This window comes from Astatotilapia calliptera, chromosome 9 (genome assembly GCF_964374335.1).
Source record: "Astatotilapia calliptera chromosome 9, fAstCal68.1, whole genome shotgun sequence".
Classification (NCBI taxonomy): Eukaryota; Metazoa; Chordata; class Actinopteri; order Cichliformes; family Cichlidae; genus Astatotilapia; species Astatotilapia calliptera.
Genome location: NC_137430.1, coordinates 21262777 through 21281967, shown reverse-complemented (window position 1 = coordinate 21281967; position 19191 = coordinate 21262777). Strand labels below are relative to the sequence as shown.

General features: G+C 40.8%; 1 protein-coding gene across 1 annotated transcript in view; it reads left to right on the top strand.

The window, feature by feature from the left end:
• The window catches only part of lmbr1 (limb development membrane protein 1), a 38897-nt gene extending 20787 nt beyond the window's left edge, over nucleotides 1-18110 (top strand). Inside the window, exons 6-17 of the mRNA XM_026179785.2 lie at nucleotides 974-1100; nucleotides 1353-1421; nucleotides 1595-1659; nucleotides 1947-2019; nucleotides 6157-6246; nucleotides 7379-7455; nucleotides 7915-7992; nucleotides 11811-11884; nucleotides 12142-12232; nucleotides 12860-12926; nucleotides 17265-17426; nucleotides 17880-18110. Coding sequence (XP_026035570.1) covers nucleotides 974-1100; nucleotides 1353-1421; nucleotides 1595-1659; nucleotides 1947-2019; nucleotides 6157-6246; nucleotides 7379-7455; nucleotides 7915-7992; nucleotides 11811-11884; nucleotides 12142-12232; nucleotides 12860-12926; nucleotides 17265-17426; nucleotides 17880-17965 — 1059 coding nt within the window. The 3' untranslated portion in view covers nucleotides 17966-18110. The remainder of the gene's footprint in view (nucleotides 1-973; nucleotides 1101-1352; nucleotides 1422-1594; nucleotides 1660-1946; nucleotides 2020-6156; nucleotides 6247-7378; nucleotides 7456-7914; nucleotides 7993-11810; nucleotides 11885-12141; nucleotides 12233-12859; nucleotides 12927-17264; nucleotides 17427-17879) is intronic.
• Nucleotides 18111-19191: the final 1081 nt, after the last annotated feature.

The window sequence follows — 19191 nt, the reverse complement described above, 5'->3', positions numbered from 1 at the left end:
AGTTCAGTTAGCAGTCATAGCCATAACGGAACCAAGACCATATTTGACAGATTTGTCATCTCTCTCCAACATTTTTTTTTTTACCAACTCGTTCTGGCAAATTACCTTCTGATGTTTTTCTGACACATCTTCTGTCTTTCACCTTTTCACTAAGTGGAAGCACTCTGTCAGCTTTGAGACATGTTTGTGCCCTTTTGTGTGCTCAAAAACGCACATCCCACGAAAATATTTTGTAAGCACCAGTGTTTGTTTTGTTGACTTATAAATTTTTGTATAGTTTCTGTCAACAACTTTTTTTTTTCTTTTAACGAAAACAACTACATAAAAAAAAGTAATGCTCTAGGACAAACTATGATGAAATGTATTCACACTTAAGTTGACGAATTGAAAACGAGATGAAAATGGAGAGACAAGGTCCAATCAGATTTAATCAATGTGTGTAGAAAGGCGGGACGAGTTTGGAAGTAATCAGAAGTAATCGTGCAGTCAGGTTAAATGTGCACAATTTGATCAGTCGCCAACATGCATGGTCCCGTGCATGGGAGGAAGAGAATAGTAGACATATGGACACATTTCACATTTGATGTTGAGGAAAATAAGACACTTTGTAAACCACATAGAGCAACTCTCACCAATAAAAATAAAACAAACTTTTGCACTTTATACTTTAGATTTAGTCTAAAATAATCTTAAGATATTTAGTTCACTAAAATATAAGAATTTTGAGGCCTAAACCATGACTAAAACTAAATAATGTTTTAGTTAAGACTGACTAAATCTAAATTTAATATTTCTAAAACTCTGGGAATTTGGGTCCTGTGTGAATTTTGTTGTTTTGTAATGGCCAGTATATGTAAACGTAAAAATTTGACATGGTTGATAATATAACTTTTGTGTATCATCATTATGATTTTATATGCATTATTTTAATTGAAATAATTTTCTCTCTTATTCCTGCTTTTTTTCCTGTCAGGGCATTAAAGCACGCATTTTGGAGACCTTTGTGATGCTCTTTCTCCTGGCATTGCTCATTCTTGGAATTGTGTGGGTGGCATCAGCCCTCATTGATAATGATGCAGCCAGTATGGAGTCACTCTATGGTATGATTTTTGTAATATTCTACATGATTGGTCATTTTAAACCCATTGTTTTTGTTTTTTAAATAAAGGAATAGTTTTAGGATTTAACAATCTGACTGTGCATTAACTATGAATCTAGGCTGAGAGTTTGTTTAGGAAGGAAATCAGATTTCTAGCAGCTCTAAAACTCCAATGAACACACATCTTGGCTTGTTCCAAAGTGTTGAGCTGTTCCTAAGTTTCATTTTTACTAAAAGTCTACATATTTTGTAGATCTTTGGGAGTTCTACCTGCCATACCTCTATTCCTGTATTTCTCTGATGGGAGGACTCCTTTTACTAAGTAAGTGTGTTTATAATTTTACGAAATGATGCAAATAGAAAATGTATCTCTATGAGCAATGTTTTCCCTCAAAGTACCTAAAACTTTGAGTCCGAGAAACCTTTCCCTATATGTGGAAACATGCCTTTATTATATTTAAACAAATTGACTGTATTGTCCTGTCTCCTGTGTAGTGTGCACTCCTGTGGGGTTGTCCAGGATGTTTACCGTCATGGGCCAGTTGCTAGTGAAGCCGACAGTAAGTAATCACTTGGATGAAGTATTTACTGCATTTCTAAAAGTTGAGTCGATGGAAAAGAGTTTATTAAACAGTTGTTGTTCAGATTTCTTTAAAAAAATGTCTCTACAGACAGACTTGAGTCTGCTCTTCTTGTCTGAAAGATGTCTCATTTAGCCATTTAAAATCACAACAGAGGACTACAAATACATCACCAACTCATCTTCCCATCTGCCACTGCTCCAGTCCCACTTCGGGCCTAATTATAACCCATTTCATCTCTTCCTACTCTGCTCTCTCCCCTTTAGATCCTTGAGGACCTGGATGAGCAGATTTACTGCATCCATTTGCAGGAGGAAACCCTTCAGAGGAGATTAAACGGTATGTCTGTGGGAGACGTGTTGGCACATTATAGGGGAGGGGAGGGGTTGACTGCCCTATTGGGTGTGATGGAGTAGGCCACGCTGGAATCAATTAGCATTGAAAATTCAGCTAGGCACACAGACACACACAGACATTCACAAAATTCACACACACTTGTCACTGGCTTTTCCCTGACACCGTCACACTCTCATAACTTTCTGCTTAAGGTCAAAGCAGCCACTATGGCAAGGACCATATTTTGTTTAGGAAGTTTTTCTTAAGAATCCACTTAAGAAAATCCACTGCCGCTGCCATTATTGGTGAAATGATTGCCACATTTAATGTCAGGCCTCGAATGGCAGCCTGTTTAATAGGATGGAAATGAAATTTTTCACGAAAGGGTTTGGTGCTGTAGACATTAAAGAGCCATAACTCTTCTGAGAGGACACCGGGAGCCTTGTGCTGCTTTTTTAGGGAAAGTTTGAAGTGTTGAAGAATGTTGAAGATGTTATATTTTTTTAGCCTGCATTTCCTTTTCACGTCCAGTTCTCTGTGTTCCCAAATTCCTTGTTTGACGTTAAATAATCTTTAAAAAAGCAGGAAGTATTTCGGCCAGTTTCCAAAACCTACTTTAATATTAACTCAAGCACGCAACCAAGTGTACAGATGTGAGTAAATGAACAGAAAGGAGTGTCCTTTTAAACCCGGGAGGTAAGCGAGATCACTCCTAGATAACACATGTTTTTGAACGCTTTGCCGGCCACCTCCATAGAGTGCCACCAATGCGTACAGTTTCTTAGGGCTCATTCCTCAGTGCCCTGCTTTGAACTACCTGATAGAATAATTGTAATCTGTTCCTTATCATCTCCAGGACTGTTTGATCTTTACACGTCACGGTGGGGCAAAAAAAAACAACCAAACAACAGTGGTCAACATCCCAGTATGTGTACCAAGGACAAGCTGAAGTTCATTTTTGTCTGTTAGAGAGGTGGGAATTGGAGAGAGAAGCAAGGGGAATGTTCAGTGAAGCTTAAAGCGTTGCTTATCAGACATAATGTTTTTATGCAGATACAATATGCATGCAAGTATGTGCACATGCAAATACTCATTGTTCATGGTCATAGTTAGGTGCAACTGAATGTCTAAGCGTGGTTCCTTTGATCTGCTCAGGGCATTAAGTAGAGAGCAGGTCAGGAACAGTTCACGGGACACACTCCAAAGACGAGCAATGTTGTCTTCTTGCTTCACCGGTGTCCGCTTTGCATCAGGCCTCTCTAATAAATTATCATCTTAGAAAGTTTGTGTTTGTAGATGTGGACTGTTGACCCTAATCAGTTGATGCATTCATGTTTATTTACATGTCTGGTCCTTTGTTGTCCTCCTGTGGCATGAAATTGCCCATTTGTAATGACATGTTGGTAGTTTATGTGTTGCTGATCACGACATTGTGGTTTAAACCGGCTCATTAGCAATGTGTGTCTGCTTCTCTTGTAACAAGCGTAATGAACCTAAAAGGAGAATGTCCAGATAAAAGATGGATGGTGCTTGGCAATTGTTACAAGTAATAACGCATTGTGGCACCCCTACTATTTTGCTTTTAAATGTATATACAGGGTGATGAATTTATCCCAACTGCACAAGTAGTCTGGTGACACAGAAGTCAGGATGGAGTCAGCCTGCGATTCCTCTCGCTGCTCTTCAACTTTCTCTATGTTCAAACTTTAAAGAAAAAAAGGTCAGAGCAAAGCAAGAGATACTGACTTTAATACTCCACTCGTTTATCTCTGTATGCAAACCCCAATGATAAAGTCTGTGGGAGTGGCAGATCCAATGTTGTCACCAGTAATCTGTGTTTTCTTTGATGGGCTTTTTAACTATTCCATTTATAACCAAAAAAAAAAAGCCCCAAAAACTAATAGATGGGTTTCAAGAAGTTGACATTCAAAAAGTTGAATTCCTAACAAAGTCCTTGTTCGTCTCTATCATCACTGTTGCTACTGTTGTGCTAAAGCAGAAATTACAGTGGTCTTTATATCTTAATTCCTGTACACTGTGTTTTCACAATAGTTTTCTCAGATTCCAGATATAGAAGTCAAAGCTGTAGATCCATCAACATTGCTTCAAAAGGAGCACCTAGTGATGGCTGCTATGTGCAGCCAATGTGAACTAAGGTTCAAGAATAATGGTGCATTGTATCAGAAATAAATGTTTGGGGTTTTTTATGATGTCAGAGAGACACAGCAAATATAAAACGTCCTGTTGACACTATTGATTGCATTGCCTCAGTTACAGAAAGTAACTTGATTCAGTTTTTAGTTCCATAACAAGCCTTTCACTTCTGTTGCTTCATAATCCTAAACTGTCCTTTGTACTGCCAGATGTTGCAGGTCTCCATACACATGGTAGATGTGTGAGAGGCTAAAAAAAACTTGTATTTGTGCTTGTCAAAGTTTACAAGGACCAGTTTATATACTGTTTCAGTAGTTTCATAGTGAAGAACAGAATATATTAAAACAGCACCAGGCACACATAAATATACTGCAATACAGGCAAAGCGATGCACACACTTGTACAGACTGCCCTCTCACCACCCTGATGTGCTGAAAACAGAGCACTCGTCCAGATGCTATGCGGCACAGTGACCTTGCCAGTGCCTCTGTTGTCTCAGCATGGTGTTTAGCATATTTGTGAATGACGTAATTTTTTGACTGTGGAGAAGGTTGGAGAGGATATGTTGAATTACTCCAGGCCTTCCTGACTGCCAGAAGCTCCACTCAGCATCTCTGCCTTGCTGTAACTCAGTCTTATACTTGACGCTGCCAGCAGAAGGAGTAGAAGGATATATTTAACTTCGGTTTGCTGTGATGTCATTGAAGATACTGCAGTTGAAAATCTAAGCATTTCCCTTTCTCTGCTTTGAACAATCGATTTTATTGTCCTTTGTTTTCAGTGTAAAGTATTGTTTTGGATGGATGGTTTTAAAAAAGAAAAGAAAAACCCCACACAAACTTCTTTTTTTTTTTTTTTTTTTAAATTTCAGCAAGGATTTATATGTGCCAGTGATGCGTCAGGCCTTGTTCAAATACGCAGTGCACGTAGGTAAAGGATAAGTTCACTTGCAGCTGAACAGATTTGGCTCCCCCGAGGCAAAGTGTTCAGTTTGTCTCTGGAAAAAAGAAAACTATTTATGAACTATCTATGACATTTCCTGTTGTGTTCTGAGCGTATTTGCTTGGAGGGTTCAAACTTTCCCTTGCTCAGATCCTTAGACGGGCATAGACTGCTAACTCTCCACCTCTGCGTCTATCTCACCCTCTTTTACCTACTTAAACCCATCCAGACAGGGCGTGACATAATAACAGAGGGAAGAAGAAGGTCTGATCAAAGTGATTGGTCCTTCACTCCTGTAACAAAGATGAAAGATGGTATTTTTATTGCACGTTAGTAACGGTGTAACACTGAACTAATTGGTCTTGATCTGCCAATCACCCGAGGGATGCAAATGGATACTCTTCCACTTTGGCTTCGAGGGGCCTCTGTGATAGTGCGTCAAGCTGGAAGGAAAACAGAGTAAAATAGATAAATTAGACTTAAATGAGCTGGCCTTGTGGTTTTCCTGGAGAATCCCTTGCTGTCTTATCCAGCCCACTCAACCAGTTGTGGCATGTGCTAGACAGCTCCTGACACAAGAGATTATTTTTACTTGTTTGAGATCACGTTGTTATTTTCTGTGCAGGATTACTTGTTTTGATGGGATTGCTTAATAAAGACAAGTCAAATACCATATGCTGAGGTAGGATGAATACAGGGAGAGGTTAACATCCTCTCCGTCTATTTAAGTATTTAAGGGAAGTTTAAAAAAAAAAAAGAAGTTTTTTTTTTTCCAAGTTATGGTGTCCAAAAGAGGAGCTTTGTTTCTGTTTAAACAACATTATAGCTGCAACAAAAACAGTGAGTTATTTTTGCTGTTGATAGTCATTTAGGTTGTTTTAACAAAGCAAAAAAGCCAAACCTTTCAAAAGGGGCATCGTTTTTTTTCTTTGTCTTCTGTGAAATAAAAAATTTTAAGAGAAGAAACATAGCTCTATATTATCCCTACACAACATGTGCTCATACAGCACGTTTCAGACATTTTGAATATTTTTATTTTCACAGGGTCTTCCACACACGCTTATACCAGAGGGAGCTTTGCTCACCAGCTCAACAAAGAACTGGACAATATTAGAAATCAGAGGAATAAATTGGGTAAGTATGTGTGTGGTAGTTTTTATACTCTCTCGCTGTCTCTCTCGCTGCCTTTCATTTGAGTTGTTTTTTTTAAAAATTATTATTATTTCTGTTCCCTTGGTTTTATTCCTTAAATGATATGCATCATTTCTCTTCATTTTCTGTTTTGCATCTCGGAGATATATGCCACAGACGTTAGCTTAGCTTTTTGCATATTGCTGACAGGCAGCCGCTTTCTCTTCATCTGCCTTAATTTCTTAATTTGGACTTGGACCAGAACTGCCTGATAATTTCCCATCCATTTTAGGATATTATAAATGAAGCCTGAGCCTTTTGGGGAGCAGGGTAGGAGGGGTAGGAGAGCACAAAGGCACTTAGGATATTGGACAAGATGCAAACTTTATATTGTACCAAGCCTTTTAGTGATGTCATTAATTTAGAAGGATGGTGCATATAAAGTGCACTTGGCAAACTTCTTGGGCAGGCTGGGTGGATGCACTTTGAGAATAAGGAGGAGTAACAAGGTTGGAAATGGAGAAAGAAGTCAAAATAGCAAATACTAAAGGGCAGTCAAATACACATTGTAAGAGGACAGTTGATGTCTGTAAGACATAGTGCCTGTGGTCCATGGGCTGTCAGCAAAGTCTATAAACATGATGAATGAGGCGTTGAAATACGAGGTACATATAAAGCTGAAATGTTTCATCTGGCTTAGAAGAATGAGAGGCATAAGTCGCCCAGCACATGCATACGTATTTTCTCCTAAATATAAATCATAAAATTAATTTTGTAGCATTTCTTTTCATCCAGGAGTTATTATTTTTTTCCATTAATTAAGGCAATGATGAGTGTGGCTAATTACAGAGGAAGAGTGTAATTTTTGAAGGTTATGAAATGTATATTACCTGCAGGTGGGGCGGTTGCGATGAGAGCTGAGATTGTGCTCAGCCCACACACTCGCGATGTTTTACTAAACAAAGCGGTACAAACCCTGTAAATAAAGCCAGAGGGCTTGTGGTTGCAGTAGGTTCTTTGATGAGCTGATTAATTAACAAGTAGTGGAAAGTGTAATGGAGGAGTTTAGTTCATCGTACATACATTTCTTAAAATAAATAAACTCACTCTTTGTTGCACTTTCATGTCCTCACAGAGAGAAGAAAGAAGGCATCGGGATGGGAGAAGAACTTGTTGTATCCCATAGTGATGCTGATCCTGCTCACAGGAACGGTGAGTGTTAAGATGGACCTATCATTAGGCCCACACTGTTTGCTCATGACGTTTACAGCCTGGCTGGTATCCACTAGGAGTAACACGGTACCTCAAAATCCATCTTTTCCCACAGAGTCTGGGTGGGGAAACTACTTTTGTTTAATGGATGTTTTAAGACAATGCTGAATACCAACCTACAACAACAGTGATTTTAAATAAATTACAGTGTGTGAATACTGTTTGTCGTCTGATACTGTTAGATAAGGTAGAAAGGCCATGTGCAAGGCAGGGCACGTGCATCGCACAACCCCCAAATTGTTTAAGTTTTGAGAAGCTCAATTTTGGCACAGTTTACAGTTACAAGATTGTTATTATGCATTCAATTATATCATGATGCCGGATACTTGGAGGATTTGATCAATCTTTTTATAATTATACCATGTGTGAACAAATTTTTGTCTTCCTCTATGTCTGCAGACAATCTCTGTTCTTCTGGTGGCACTGAACATCCTCTATCTTCTAGTAGATGAGACTGCCATGCCCAAGGGATCCACAGTAAGCCTTCTGTCTAACTAGGCTTTTGCGTTCACACCATCACACACCTAGAATGTAAACTGCAGTAGGGCTTGCCTATCGGGCCTGCCCTGTCCCTGGCGGAGACATAAATCAAATTCCAGATATGCTCAGGTGCACGTTGGAAGAAAAGACTGGACCAGATGTTAATCAGGCTTCAACGTTGTGGCTCTGGTTTTGTTTTGGAAGCTCATTCAAAGTCATTTCACAGCAGTGTGCAAATTCAATGAGGTTGCTATGTGTCTCCTGCCCTCAGTGGGTGAATAAGCTGCTTTTCCTCCCTTGTGCAAATGCAGACGGGGGCAAGTGAAGGGCTCTTACTGTGAAACAGCCATTCCACCAAGTGTGGAATGGCTCTGAGATTCTCATCTCTGCCTAACATGCAATGTGTTTTAAGCTCCTTGTATCTCATCTCATCTGCAGTGACAGAGATGCGTGCATGTGTGTGCTTGCATGTGTGTGCAGTTGTGGTTGCATTCTTGTCTGAAAAGGGGCAACATAATGTATCCTATTTCTCCCTCATTTCATTTTGCATCTCGCGGGCATCTGACAGAGCTGCCCTCGACATTCCAATTATTTTATTGAGCAGAGATGTTTTCTTTGGCATGACACATTGCAGAAAATCCCCCAAATTACACTTGTCATGTAGCTTGAAGCTGTCCTCCCTGACAGTATGGCCTCACTAAATGGTTTATGCTTTATGTTGAGCTGGATGGATGCCACACCTCTGATCTCACAAATCTACGAGCAGGAGGGGCCATCTCATCTTCCTAAAACAATCAATACTGATATGAGATCATCTATCATGCTTCTTTAACCTTATCCTCTAACTCTCAGACTGTGCCCCTCTGGCACAGAAATTCCCTCTGCCCTCTGTCTGGAAAAAGATAACGGCAGGGGAGAGAATGTGATATAAGAGGGGAGAGAGAGGTTTGACATCTCGGCAAGGTACTGCCAGAGCAAGAGAGACTCAGACTGTGGGAAAGTCAAATGAGGCCCTGATTGTTATGGGAGTAGAGCACAATAGAAGTGCCCTGTCAGTGTTTGTCTTCCCTTCCAGCTAAGCATCCTGCTGTAGTCTTTAGAATACTGAGCAGTGTACCGCTCAGCTTTACAGGGCAGTGGATGGGTATAGAGAAGGATAACAAGGAGTAGGGAAAGAAAAGGATGACGAGCAGAGAGGAAACGCAGGTGGCTATAGATGAGATGTTGGCACTGCCTCTGTCATAGGACAGAGGGATTTACAGCTTTATGAACAAGCACTTAGAGACACCAATAAAACTGTTACTACAGGCCCTTCTTTTTGGTGGCCACTGCACTTGACACTCTATTTTGCAAAACAGGCAATTACTGTGGCTGGACAGTAATTTTCACCCAACTAAAGTTGCCCTTGTCCAAATGCACAAAGGCTTGCATCCATCCACCCATCTTCTGCCTGTCCAGATCCGGGTCATGCTAGTCCCAGCTGTTGTGGGGCAAAAGGCAGAATACACCCAAAACTAGTCACCAGTCTGTCGCGGTGCGACTGCGTAGAGAGAGACAACAGTTCACGCTTACATGAATACCTGCAGCCAGTTTAGAATTATCAGTTAGCCCAACATGCATGTGTTTGGACTGTGGGAGGAAGCCAGAGTACCTGGAGAGAGTCCACATAGGCACAGAGAGGACATACAAACGCATTTATCCTTGCATGTATTTAACAACTTGACCTCCCATCTCCAGACACCCTTTTCACTTTATAACTGGCTTTAAGATTATCTAAAAATCTGGAAATGTATGTGAATATCAAGTCTTTGCTTGTTGCTTATTATATGTATATTTAATATTTACATTTCAGAAATTCTGTAAGATTAAATGACAGCAGCCTCTCATAGTTCGGTGAAATGTATGGATTGCAAATGTCTGTCACTTAAACCCCCTCAGACTCCAACTGGTTGCGGCAGATGGTCACCCCTCCCTGAGCCTGCTTCTTCCTGTTAAAAGGGAGATTTTCCTTCCCACTTTTGCAAAGTGCCTACTTAGTGGGGTGGGTGGGTGGAGGCAGGATTTCTTTGAATTACTGTAGTGTCTTTACCTTACAATTTAAAGTGCTATAAGGCAACTGTTATTAAATTTGGCACCATGTAAATAAAATAAAATTAAATGAGTATGACTGTAAAAGTAAACTTTGAAACGCAGTTGCTGTTTCAAGGTTGTTACATGGGCACAAGCAACTTCAGAGATCTGAACAGTTTCTTCTCCCACTTGTTTAGATTTTTTATAGGTTGGAATTAGGTTGTTGGCAACTGGATACATGAGTAGGACATGGCTTTGACTATACGAAAGATGAAAAATATGAGAATATTTTACGGGACTGCCTTGAAATATGTTAATCATAGGGTGCATGTGTAGCTGTGTTAATAAAATCAAATTAAATACAATTAAAAAAAACAAAAACAACTTAGTACAAAGTAAGAATGTGAAGTATAGATGTATGTATGGCATTGACGGCCTCATCAGCCTCAATATGCAGTCTTAATGTGCAGTGTGAGTTGACTGGAACATAGGCCCTTCCCTCTGTGGACCCCTATCCCGCTCTTTCACACACAGTAACACACGATCCGTCACTCTTTCTGCTACCGGAATGTAAAGACGAATGGAAAGGAGGTGCACAGCACAAGCTAGGTGTCCTGTGTACGCACGTGCATGCTTATTGCGAGTGCACACGCCATCTTAATGCATGCCCTCCCTCCATTAATAAATGACATCAGATTCTGTCTGCTAATGCTGCTAATTCTCTGTGTAAGAGAGAGAGGGCACTGCACCATGGCTCTGCAGTAAGCTCCCAGGGATGACAGTTGCATAAAAAGGCATGAAACAACCTGTCAGGCTTTCCTTTTTTCCCCTGCAGCCCGTTTTACAAAACAAATCAAGATAAAGACACTTAAAGTGGGAAAGGGAAAAAGAATACAAATGCAAATCTCAAACAGAAACCACGGCAGCACACCAAATATATGCTGTGCAGTTTAATATGCTGTAGGTGCATATTGCATGACGAGTAACAGCACATTTGCCTTGCACTTCTGTACTCTAACTGTACATGCAGTACTCTATGATTTAGAGTAAAAATAAATAAATAAAATGACTGGATTAGTGCTGTACAGCTCTGTTAAGATAGGTTTATTGTATCAGCAAGAATCTGAATTTGCAGCAAATACTTTTAGGGGAGTTTTAGGTAACTTTGTGTGAAGTACTGTGTATATACCCCCATTAAATGTACAAATCCTCTGGAGGATCGTCTTGGGTGCCAAGTCTGAAAAAAGCAAATATTTGGCATTTGACAACTCAGATGCTTGGTATGTGCTGTGTATGTGGATGTATGTCTTTTTCCTGCTCCACTTTCAAAAGGCCTTAGGGGTTGGAGGGGTGAGGATGGGTGAGGGGGTTTGCGTAGTGTATTTGCTAAAGGATTTGTTTAGTTGTTTTTATGTTTTTGGCATGCTTTCAGCCTGTACACTCTTCTTACCGTAAGCAATGTGCCGTTTTTGTTTGAACACCTGTTCACATATTGTATGGTCGACAGTGATTTGCAAAGAGCCTCTTTCATCTTGTTCCATTCATTACTTAGCCAATTTGATTCTCTTTCTCAAGTAGGGAAATTCTTCGTGCACCACGTACTTACTTTTGCAGGTCTTCTGTAATTGCTCATGTCTGCAGTCGTACACAACACCAAGTGTTGTCATTTTTGTGATCTGTTTTAGTCTGAAGGGTAGTGTAGGATGTTTAATATCCCTGTTTTCCTATTTGTCTCTCTCTTCTAGGATCGAGCCATTGGGAACACCTCTTTGTCCACATTTGGTGTGGCTCAGGCAGTGCTGGAGATTGTCCTCATATTGTATCCTTTCAGTGACCTCCCCTTTGTCTGTGGCCTGAGTAACATGCTCCATGGCCAACAGCAACATTGCCAAGGCAGCTTTGTTTACCCAGGACATAGTTGAGCTGAACACCTTCCGGAAAACATGTTGCGTTGTTTCATCACCCTTTATGATACCTGAAAAGGTTGAGCCTTGACACATAAAAAGTTGACTCAAAGAAAAGCTGCTTTCTACTTGCAGCAAGGTGTTTTTGCTCCTTGATTGATTTGCTGAACAGCTACTTGATGGTGTCTTCTGTCGTTGGCTTCTACAGTCTGCGTGTCTTTGAGGGACTCACTCCCAGGAAGGATGACACAACCATGACAACGGTAAAGATGGGATAGAAAGGCAGGGAGTGGGGTGAAGTGGGGGCAAGGGTGCTGAAATTGCTCCTAAGGTGCTGATGTGTTTGCCCCCTCCTGTGTTTCATCTATTTCCCCTGTCTTTTTTTTCTGTCTTCATTGCTCTCGCCTTCCTGTCTTCTCTGTCCCTGCTGCTCACTAATGTTTTCCTCCGGGCCCCTCAATAGCCTTAGTTGATCTGTTCAATATTTGTTTGTAAGTTGCGTAAACACCAGCAAAGTGCAAGCTCTTTTCTTGTACATCAGAGGGAGAGTGAGGTTTTTTTTTTTTTTTCTTAGGGGGAGAAGGGGGCTGGGTGGCAACTATTCACTTGGTAATGAGTTTGGGAGTGGTGAGGCTTGTTAACTAGCATGATGCTTCAGTGAAAGGACTTGAAAGGACAATAGAAGGAACCTCATAATGAGCATCTTCAGAGGTACTAATTGTATAATATGTGGAACCAATTTATCATCAAGTGGCGTGTATGTGTGTGGGCACATCACGGCTAAAACTGCTGGTGCAATGGGTGCTTTTTCTGCTTCACACTCGCTATAAATTGCATGTAATTTGTTGAGGGCTAAACTCGGAGGTTTGATTATTTGGTCTTATTTGCAGATCATTGGTTGCTGTGTCTCCATCCTGGTGCTGAGCTCAGCCTTGCCAGTGATGTCCAGAACACTAGGTGAGTATGCTTTTTCATGTGAGTGTTTTTGTATTTTCTTTTGCCTGCGGTAAGGAGAGTGAGTGCAGCTTGCTTTTTCTTTTTTCATTCAGAGACAATTTTTTGTAGACACATTAAATGATTAAATAGCAGCAGTTTGACAACTTTCAAAAAGAAAGGACATTTTTTAGAGTTAGATGAAAACATTAATAGTGGGTGATCAAGTCCACCCACTAAATATGAAGCTGTAGCTTGTTAGTTTGATAGCTTGAAAATGTAAGTCCCTGATTATTGTCCATTGTGGACACTGACAGCTGGGTAGTTCTTCCTGTTGTACTTGAAGTCCACTACCTAGGGTGCATGTGTAGTTGATGCATTGTAATATAAATTTTCCCTTGACCAATGTTTGTGGTGACACATGGATATCTGCATGGACCCTTGCGCTCACTGTCTGATGAAATTTGCCACTCTGACCTGAGCGAACCAAAGCAGACTCCTGGATGTGGAAAGTATAATCGAGGGTTAAAGGGACAAAACGGCTAGCCTTGCTCTGTCTGAAAGAAGTGAGAATCCACCAACCAACACTACAGTTTATGTGATTCAAAGCTGGAATTTGGGAGGACATGCAAGGCTGGGAAAATCCAACTTGATTTATACCAGAGTTTTAAATATTGTGAACAGGCCAACCCTTTTGCAATGTGCAACCAGCAGCAATTGGTTTTCCAGATTTGAAGAGGGCAGAAAAGGTAGCACCAGGGACAGAGTAAACTGCACTGATAGAAATACAGATTGGAAGGGGGGGAAAAAGAAACTCTGCATTCAGAGAAAGGATAATGGTCTAAAAAAGAAAGCGGTCGACAGTAAGGCCCATTGGTGTAATCTCTATAAACCGCTATCATTTACAGATCAGTTTGTTTTCTGTTAGCTTCTTTTTTTTTTTACATTTTTTTTAAATTATCCAGATCCATTCTGGTGGACAGAACAGCGTTTGGTCATGGTATCAGTTATCCTCTATTCCAGTTGGTGTTTCTGGTGTGTAAAGAACAAAGTTATTGGCAAGCTGATGGGTTCCCAGACTAACTTTGGTCTATGGCTTGTCCTCGCTATAAGCATGTCCACTCTCACTACCAAATGAATGATGCAAAAGTTCCAACTGCTGGTTTATCAAGGAAAACCTGAAAAAGATCAAAACCTCTCTTTCAGGGTTATCCTGGCTGAGACCAGCATACTGTATCTCCTTTTATAATCTGAACATGCAGAACAGACAAGAAATATTCCTGCCCAAAAACAGACTTTGTTAATGAAAGAAACAAGATACAGCATGCTCATTAGTGAGCTTTACAGAAGCTGGTATTTTTGCTGTGTTACGACTGAATGATTGAAATGTAGGTTACAGACTTATCAGAGCTGTCATTGTGTCCTTGGCACAAACAAGAAGAAAGATTAAATCTTCCTCTCCCACAACAATTTTCATTGTTACCACCAACACCAGGTCACAGGAGTTGAATTCTCCTACAGTCTCTCATGGTGATGTTAGAAAAGAGTGCAGGCAGAATAAAAATGACAGGAGTAGCACCATCACAATGGCACTAATAAACATGCAGAGTGCAGAGCACAGCTGTTTAAATAGCACTACTTTTGTGTGTGTGTGTGTGTGTGTGTGTGTGTGTGTGTGTGTGTGTGTGTGTGTGTGTGTGTGTGTGTGTGTGTGTGTGTGTGTGTGTGTGTGTGTGTGTGAGAGCAACAGAGTGGGAAAATAGGATGGAGTGAGCATACAGTGACTCACTGGGAGCTTTACAAAATATCAACAGGTTCTGCTTTGTGACACTGAATGGATGAAAAGGAATAAATGCATGAGACAGAGTTGAAGAGAAAAGGCCGCTCAGCACAAGATAAAAAAAGACGTGCAAAGAGTTGAGTGTGACGAAGTGAGATGTTAAGAGACAAGAAAGGGTTTCGTGTGTTGACGTGAGGCGTTTTTATGTCGGTGGGTGGTAAATATGCACTGTGTAAGAGATAAGGGAATTGTGCTAGAGCACGCAGCATGTTTAATAGTGTAGTAACAAATGTTTAGTTACACCAAATGCACATCACAACCAGCTCCACCCTCCCCTCCCACCTCTGCAGGTTACACATGTTTGGGTGAACTTTAATGTCTCTCTCTGTGCACTTTAAGCTGCATCACCATCAAATCCAGCTTGATTAATGGTAATATCACCAGACGTTATGGCTTGGTTTTACTTTGCACCAATTCATATTTAAAACTTTGACAAATTCTGCATGACATGTTGGTCTCTGCTGAGTTGAGGCAGGGTCAGAGTGAAGATGGAAACACAGTGTAACGTCCTGACGGCTCTGAACAGCAGCATGATAATGTCTCCGTCTCCCTACCGACATTTCAGAGACTGAAATGGGTTTTTTTTTTTTTTAAACCCTCAATTAGATTTTCTCACATTACTAACCCAAGTTTAAAACCTTTGGCATTAGAAATGAATTTAGCCCGACCACAGTGGCTAGCTGTATTGACTGGGGTCTCCATCATCGCTCTCCCCATCTTTTCTCAAGCAATTTTGTTAAAGGTCCTTGATGCTTGCCAAACCGCTTACTGCGGCTGTAAATACATCTCTCCAGACGCTGAATCGATTGCCCAATCTAATTGATGACAGAGGTTGTGAAGATGTTACAGGAGAAGTTGAATGTCCAGGGACTAGGGCTTCCTCAGTCTGATGCATGAGAATGTGATTTCTGCTTACAGATAGCAGGACAGGAAACCATTATGGTACTTGGACTTTAAATATTGATGCAGTAATTTCCTTCATCAATGTTGCATGCAAAATTAACATAGGAGAAGATGATTTAATAACATTAAACAGATCTGTGCACACAGGTTATTGAAAGCTTAATTATCTCCCCACAGTACTCTGTGGGATGGCGCAGCTAGAGTGCATGAACGCATGGATGGATAAGCAGGAAAACAAAAGGGTGTTGATGGCTTTCCAAGCTGCATGTGATCAGCTGTGACAGATGGTTTGAAATTGGTCTGGCAGTGTAGAGCTAAGAGGGAGCTCCTTTATCTTTGTCTGAAGGAGAGATGAAGTCCACCTGCAAGCCACCTTAGCTGCTATAATTAGCTCGCCATCCTTTTATGTTCCTCAGAGAATTGTGCTCACATTAACCAAGATGCAGCCAAGTGATAAAAATAAGCAGCAACTCTGCCATGCAGTGGGTCAGTGGATGTTTACCCAAGCCTGAGTGAAATTGCTTTGGTCCAAACCAAATCAGAATTCTTACACGCTGTACATTTGGATGACCTCCCTTCAAGGCCGTCTCCGGATCGCTTTTAGCGTGGTCGATTTTAAGATCACTCCCTGAAGTCGTGATGTGACCACTATACCTCTGCACTGGACACTGGATTCCCGTCAGTGTGGCAAACTGGTAAAACACAGCTGAAATATCAGTTCATTAACGTAAACTGTGTTAATGTGGCTGTCGATGGAGACAAATTGAAGACGAACGATGCACAAAGGTCATGATGACATATTCACAGCAGTGTGGCAGCAGTGCTAAAAGTGGTCTAGAGGTTCATGAGTTGACCTTACAGGGGAGATTGGACAAATATGAATTGTCCATAGTGTTTGAGATTTCAGTGGGCACACTCTGTCTTCGCAATAGGTTATTGAAGAGGGTGGAAATACCTAATGTAGGTTAGTTTTTGTTTGATTGATTGATTGATTTATTTTTTCAGATTTGGGCGTAAATCTGCTTGGAAATGTGCAGATTTGTCAACAGAAATTAGAATTGCATGCGTGAAGACTAGTGGTGTGAATCTGTGGAGTTCTTGAAGTAGTTGTTTTTGTACCACCTTACAACACAGGGCTGGTCTCAGACCCAAAGTGCACCAACGCTATTACAAGTAGTTTTTTTTATTACAAGTCAGAAATGTATTAATTCCTGTAATCCATATTAAATTGTTTTTGTATATAAGCCCCCTTTTCAGATTTTTATTTTCTTTTTTTCTTTCTTTTTTTACTTTTTGAAAAAGATGGGCCTGAGGAGAATGACATTTTCAAAGAGGCTCATAAGTTTGCTGCAGCCTTCTGCTTTTGTTAGGAAGAATTCTTATGAACAATACTTGTCTTGTCAGAAGGAGCCTTGGAAAGATGAACTTCATTTTTCTCAGGGTTTTGTTTATTTTGTGGGATTCAGCTGAGGAGAAAACATTTCGACTCTTGGTTATCACAGCTTTGTGTGAAGAGTTATTAAAGGTCACGGTTCTGAGTAAGAAATTGCACATTTTTGAATGAATGTCAACCTCATTTGTAACCCAGTTGTGTGTGCGTGTGTCTCTGTCCTTCACAGGCATCACCAGGTTTGATCTTTTGGGAGACTTTGGCAGATTTAATTGGCTGGGAAACTTTTACATCGTCCTTTCGTACAACCTGCTGTTTGCAGTTGTGACAACACTTTGTCTCGTGAGGAAATTCACCTCAGCGGTCCGGGAAGAGCTCCTGAAGGCGTTAGGTAAATTCATCAACAGGGTCTGTACATATCCTAAAAGTTTCTAACCAGCAGCTTTCAGTATATAGTACAGGACAGTGCGTAGTCTTTCACGTGCCTCAGTACAGCTATGTTGGTTCTACGTCTGTCTGATAGGATTAAATTGAGCAGTCACATACTAATTTTGAGACGCTGACAAATCCAACCTAGTTGGTAGCTTTGGAGAGAAATGGTGTTTATTTCTCTCTGATAGAGCGACACGTCCAGCGTGTCGCTGAACTGACATGTGACAGAAGATGAGACTAGTCCCCAAGGCTTGTGGTGACGGGCCCTGCATGTTTGATACACAGGGTGGGATAGGGCTAGAAAATGCCAGACAGAAGAACCGAGGGAGGAAAAAGGACATCAATACTTCTGTCTAAGTGAAAGTCTGAGGCTTTTTAATGAGATTTTTCTGCCTTATCTCCCACTGCCCAGGTCTGGATAAATTGCAACTGTCAAACAGCCCCACAGACCCTGAATCTGGGAAGCTCTCGGCCAATGGGCATCAGAAAACTCTGTGAAAGGGACGATAGATCAACACACGCATACACACATGCACAGACACCTACACACGTAAATGCAGCCAAAGGGATATTTCGACAGTACTGCCTGACTGCTGAAAGGTGAAAAGGATTGGAAGGAACTTAATAAACCCAGGCAGTGTCTGACGGATGCTGCAAATGGAGGCTGAGAGCAATTTAGCTTCGTGACATTCCATCCTCTGCGTCTCGGATGGAAGCTGGGACAGGGCCAGGGCTGAGACTGAGGATTGAAATAGACTGGCATCACTGCAGTGACCTTGAAGTTGACCTCAACCACGACTGTGACTTCAAACCACCCATCTTTTGCTTCAGGGGCATTCTCTCCCTCCCTCTGCCCATTCTCTTACAACCTTTACACCACCGCACTACACAGAAGCAACCAGAGTCTTACATTTACCTCTGTGTTCACTAACATAAATTTCACCTACACAATTCAATTAGACAGTTTTTTTGTTTTTTGTTTTTTTTTTATTGTTAATGTGTCTGCGACAGTGAGGCAGGGTGCACTCACAGTTAAGGGTCTTTAATCGTAGAGGGTTTTTGCTGTTGTTGTTCTAATGTTAACTGATACAGGCGTAATGAGGTGTCAGTTTGTCAAAAAATGTGAAAAATAACCAAGAGCTTTGTGAAGCGTGAGGACGAGTCATTTATTCCCACTCATCACGGCTGGTCTGTAAAACTGCACAGCATCAATACGGCTCACATATTGTGAATTAGGCACTGTCATTCTTAATAAAAGGGCCTCAAATTTTTAGCACTCGGGACTGTCATCAGTCATTTTATCTGGCTTTACTCCAAGTGCGCTTTAACTTTATTGATGATGTCATTAGTTTGTATGAAGTAGGATGAGAACTTTTTTTTGGGTGCTCCAGATTTGACTTGAGCGGCTCCACAAATGGGAAACTATGTGGGAGTTTTATTTCACTTCGCTTCCAATGAGCAGGTTTGAAAGTGAGGACGAGGTTGTATTCTTTTATGCACATCGGAGGAAAATGTCACCGCAATATTGCTTATTCCACACCCCAAAATCCTCAAAAATAAGTAAATAAAGAAGGAAAGAAACTTTTTTTTTTTTTATACAGGGCACAGAAATGGTCACGTTTCTTTGTAAATGTTGTAAACACATGTACATATTTCATTGTTTCATACCTATTTTGGATGTAAACATTGGGCTCGCACCCAGGGTCTGAATCACTAAGCATTCT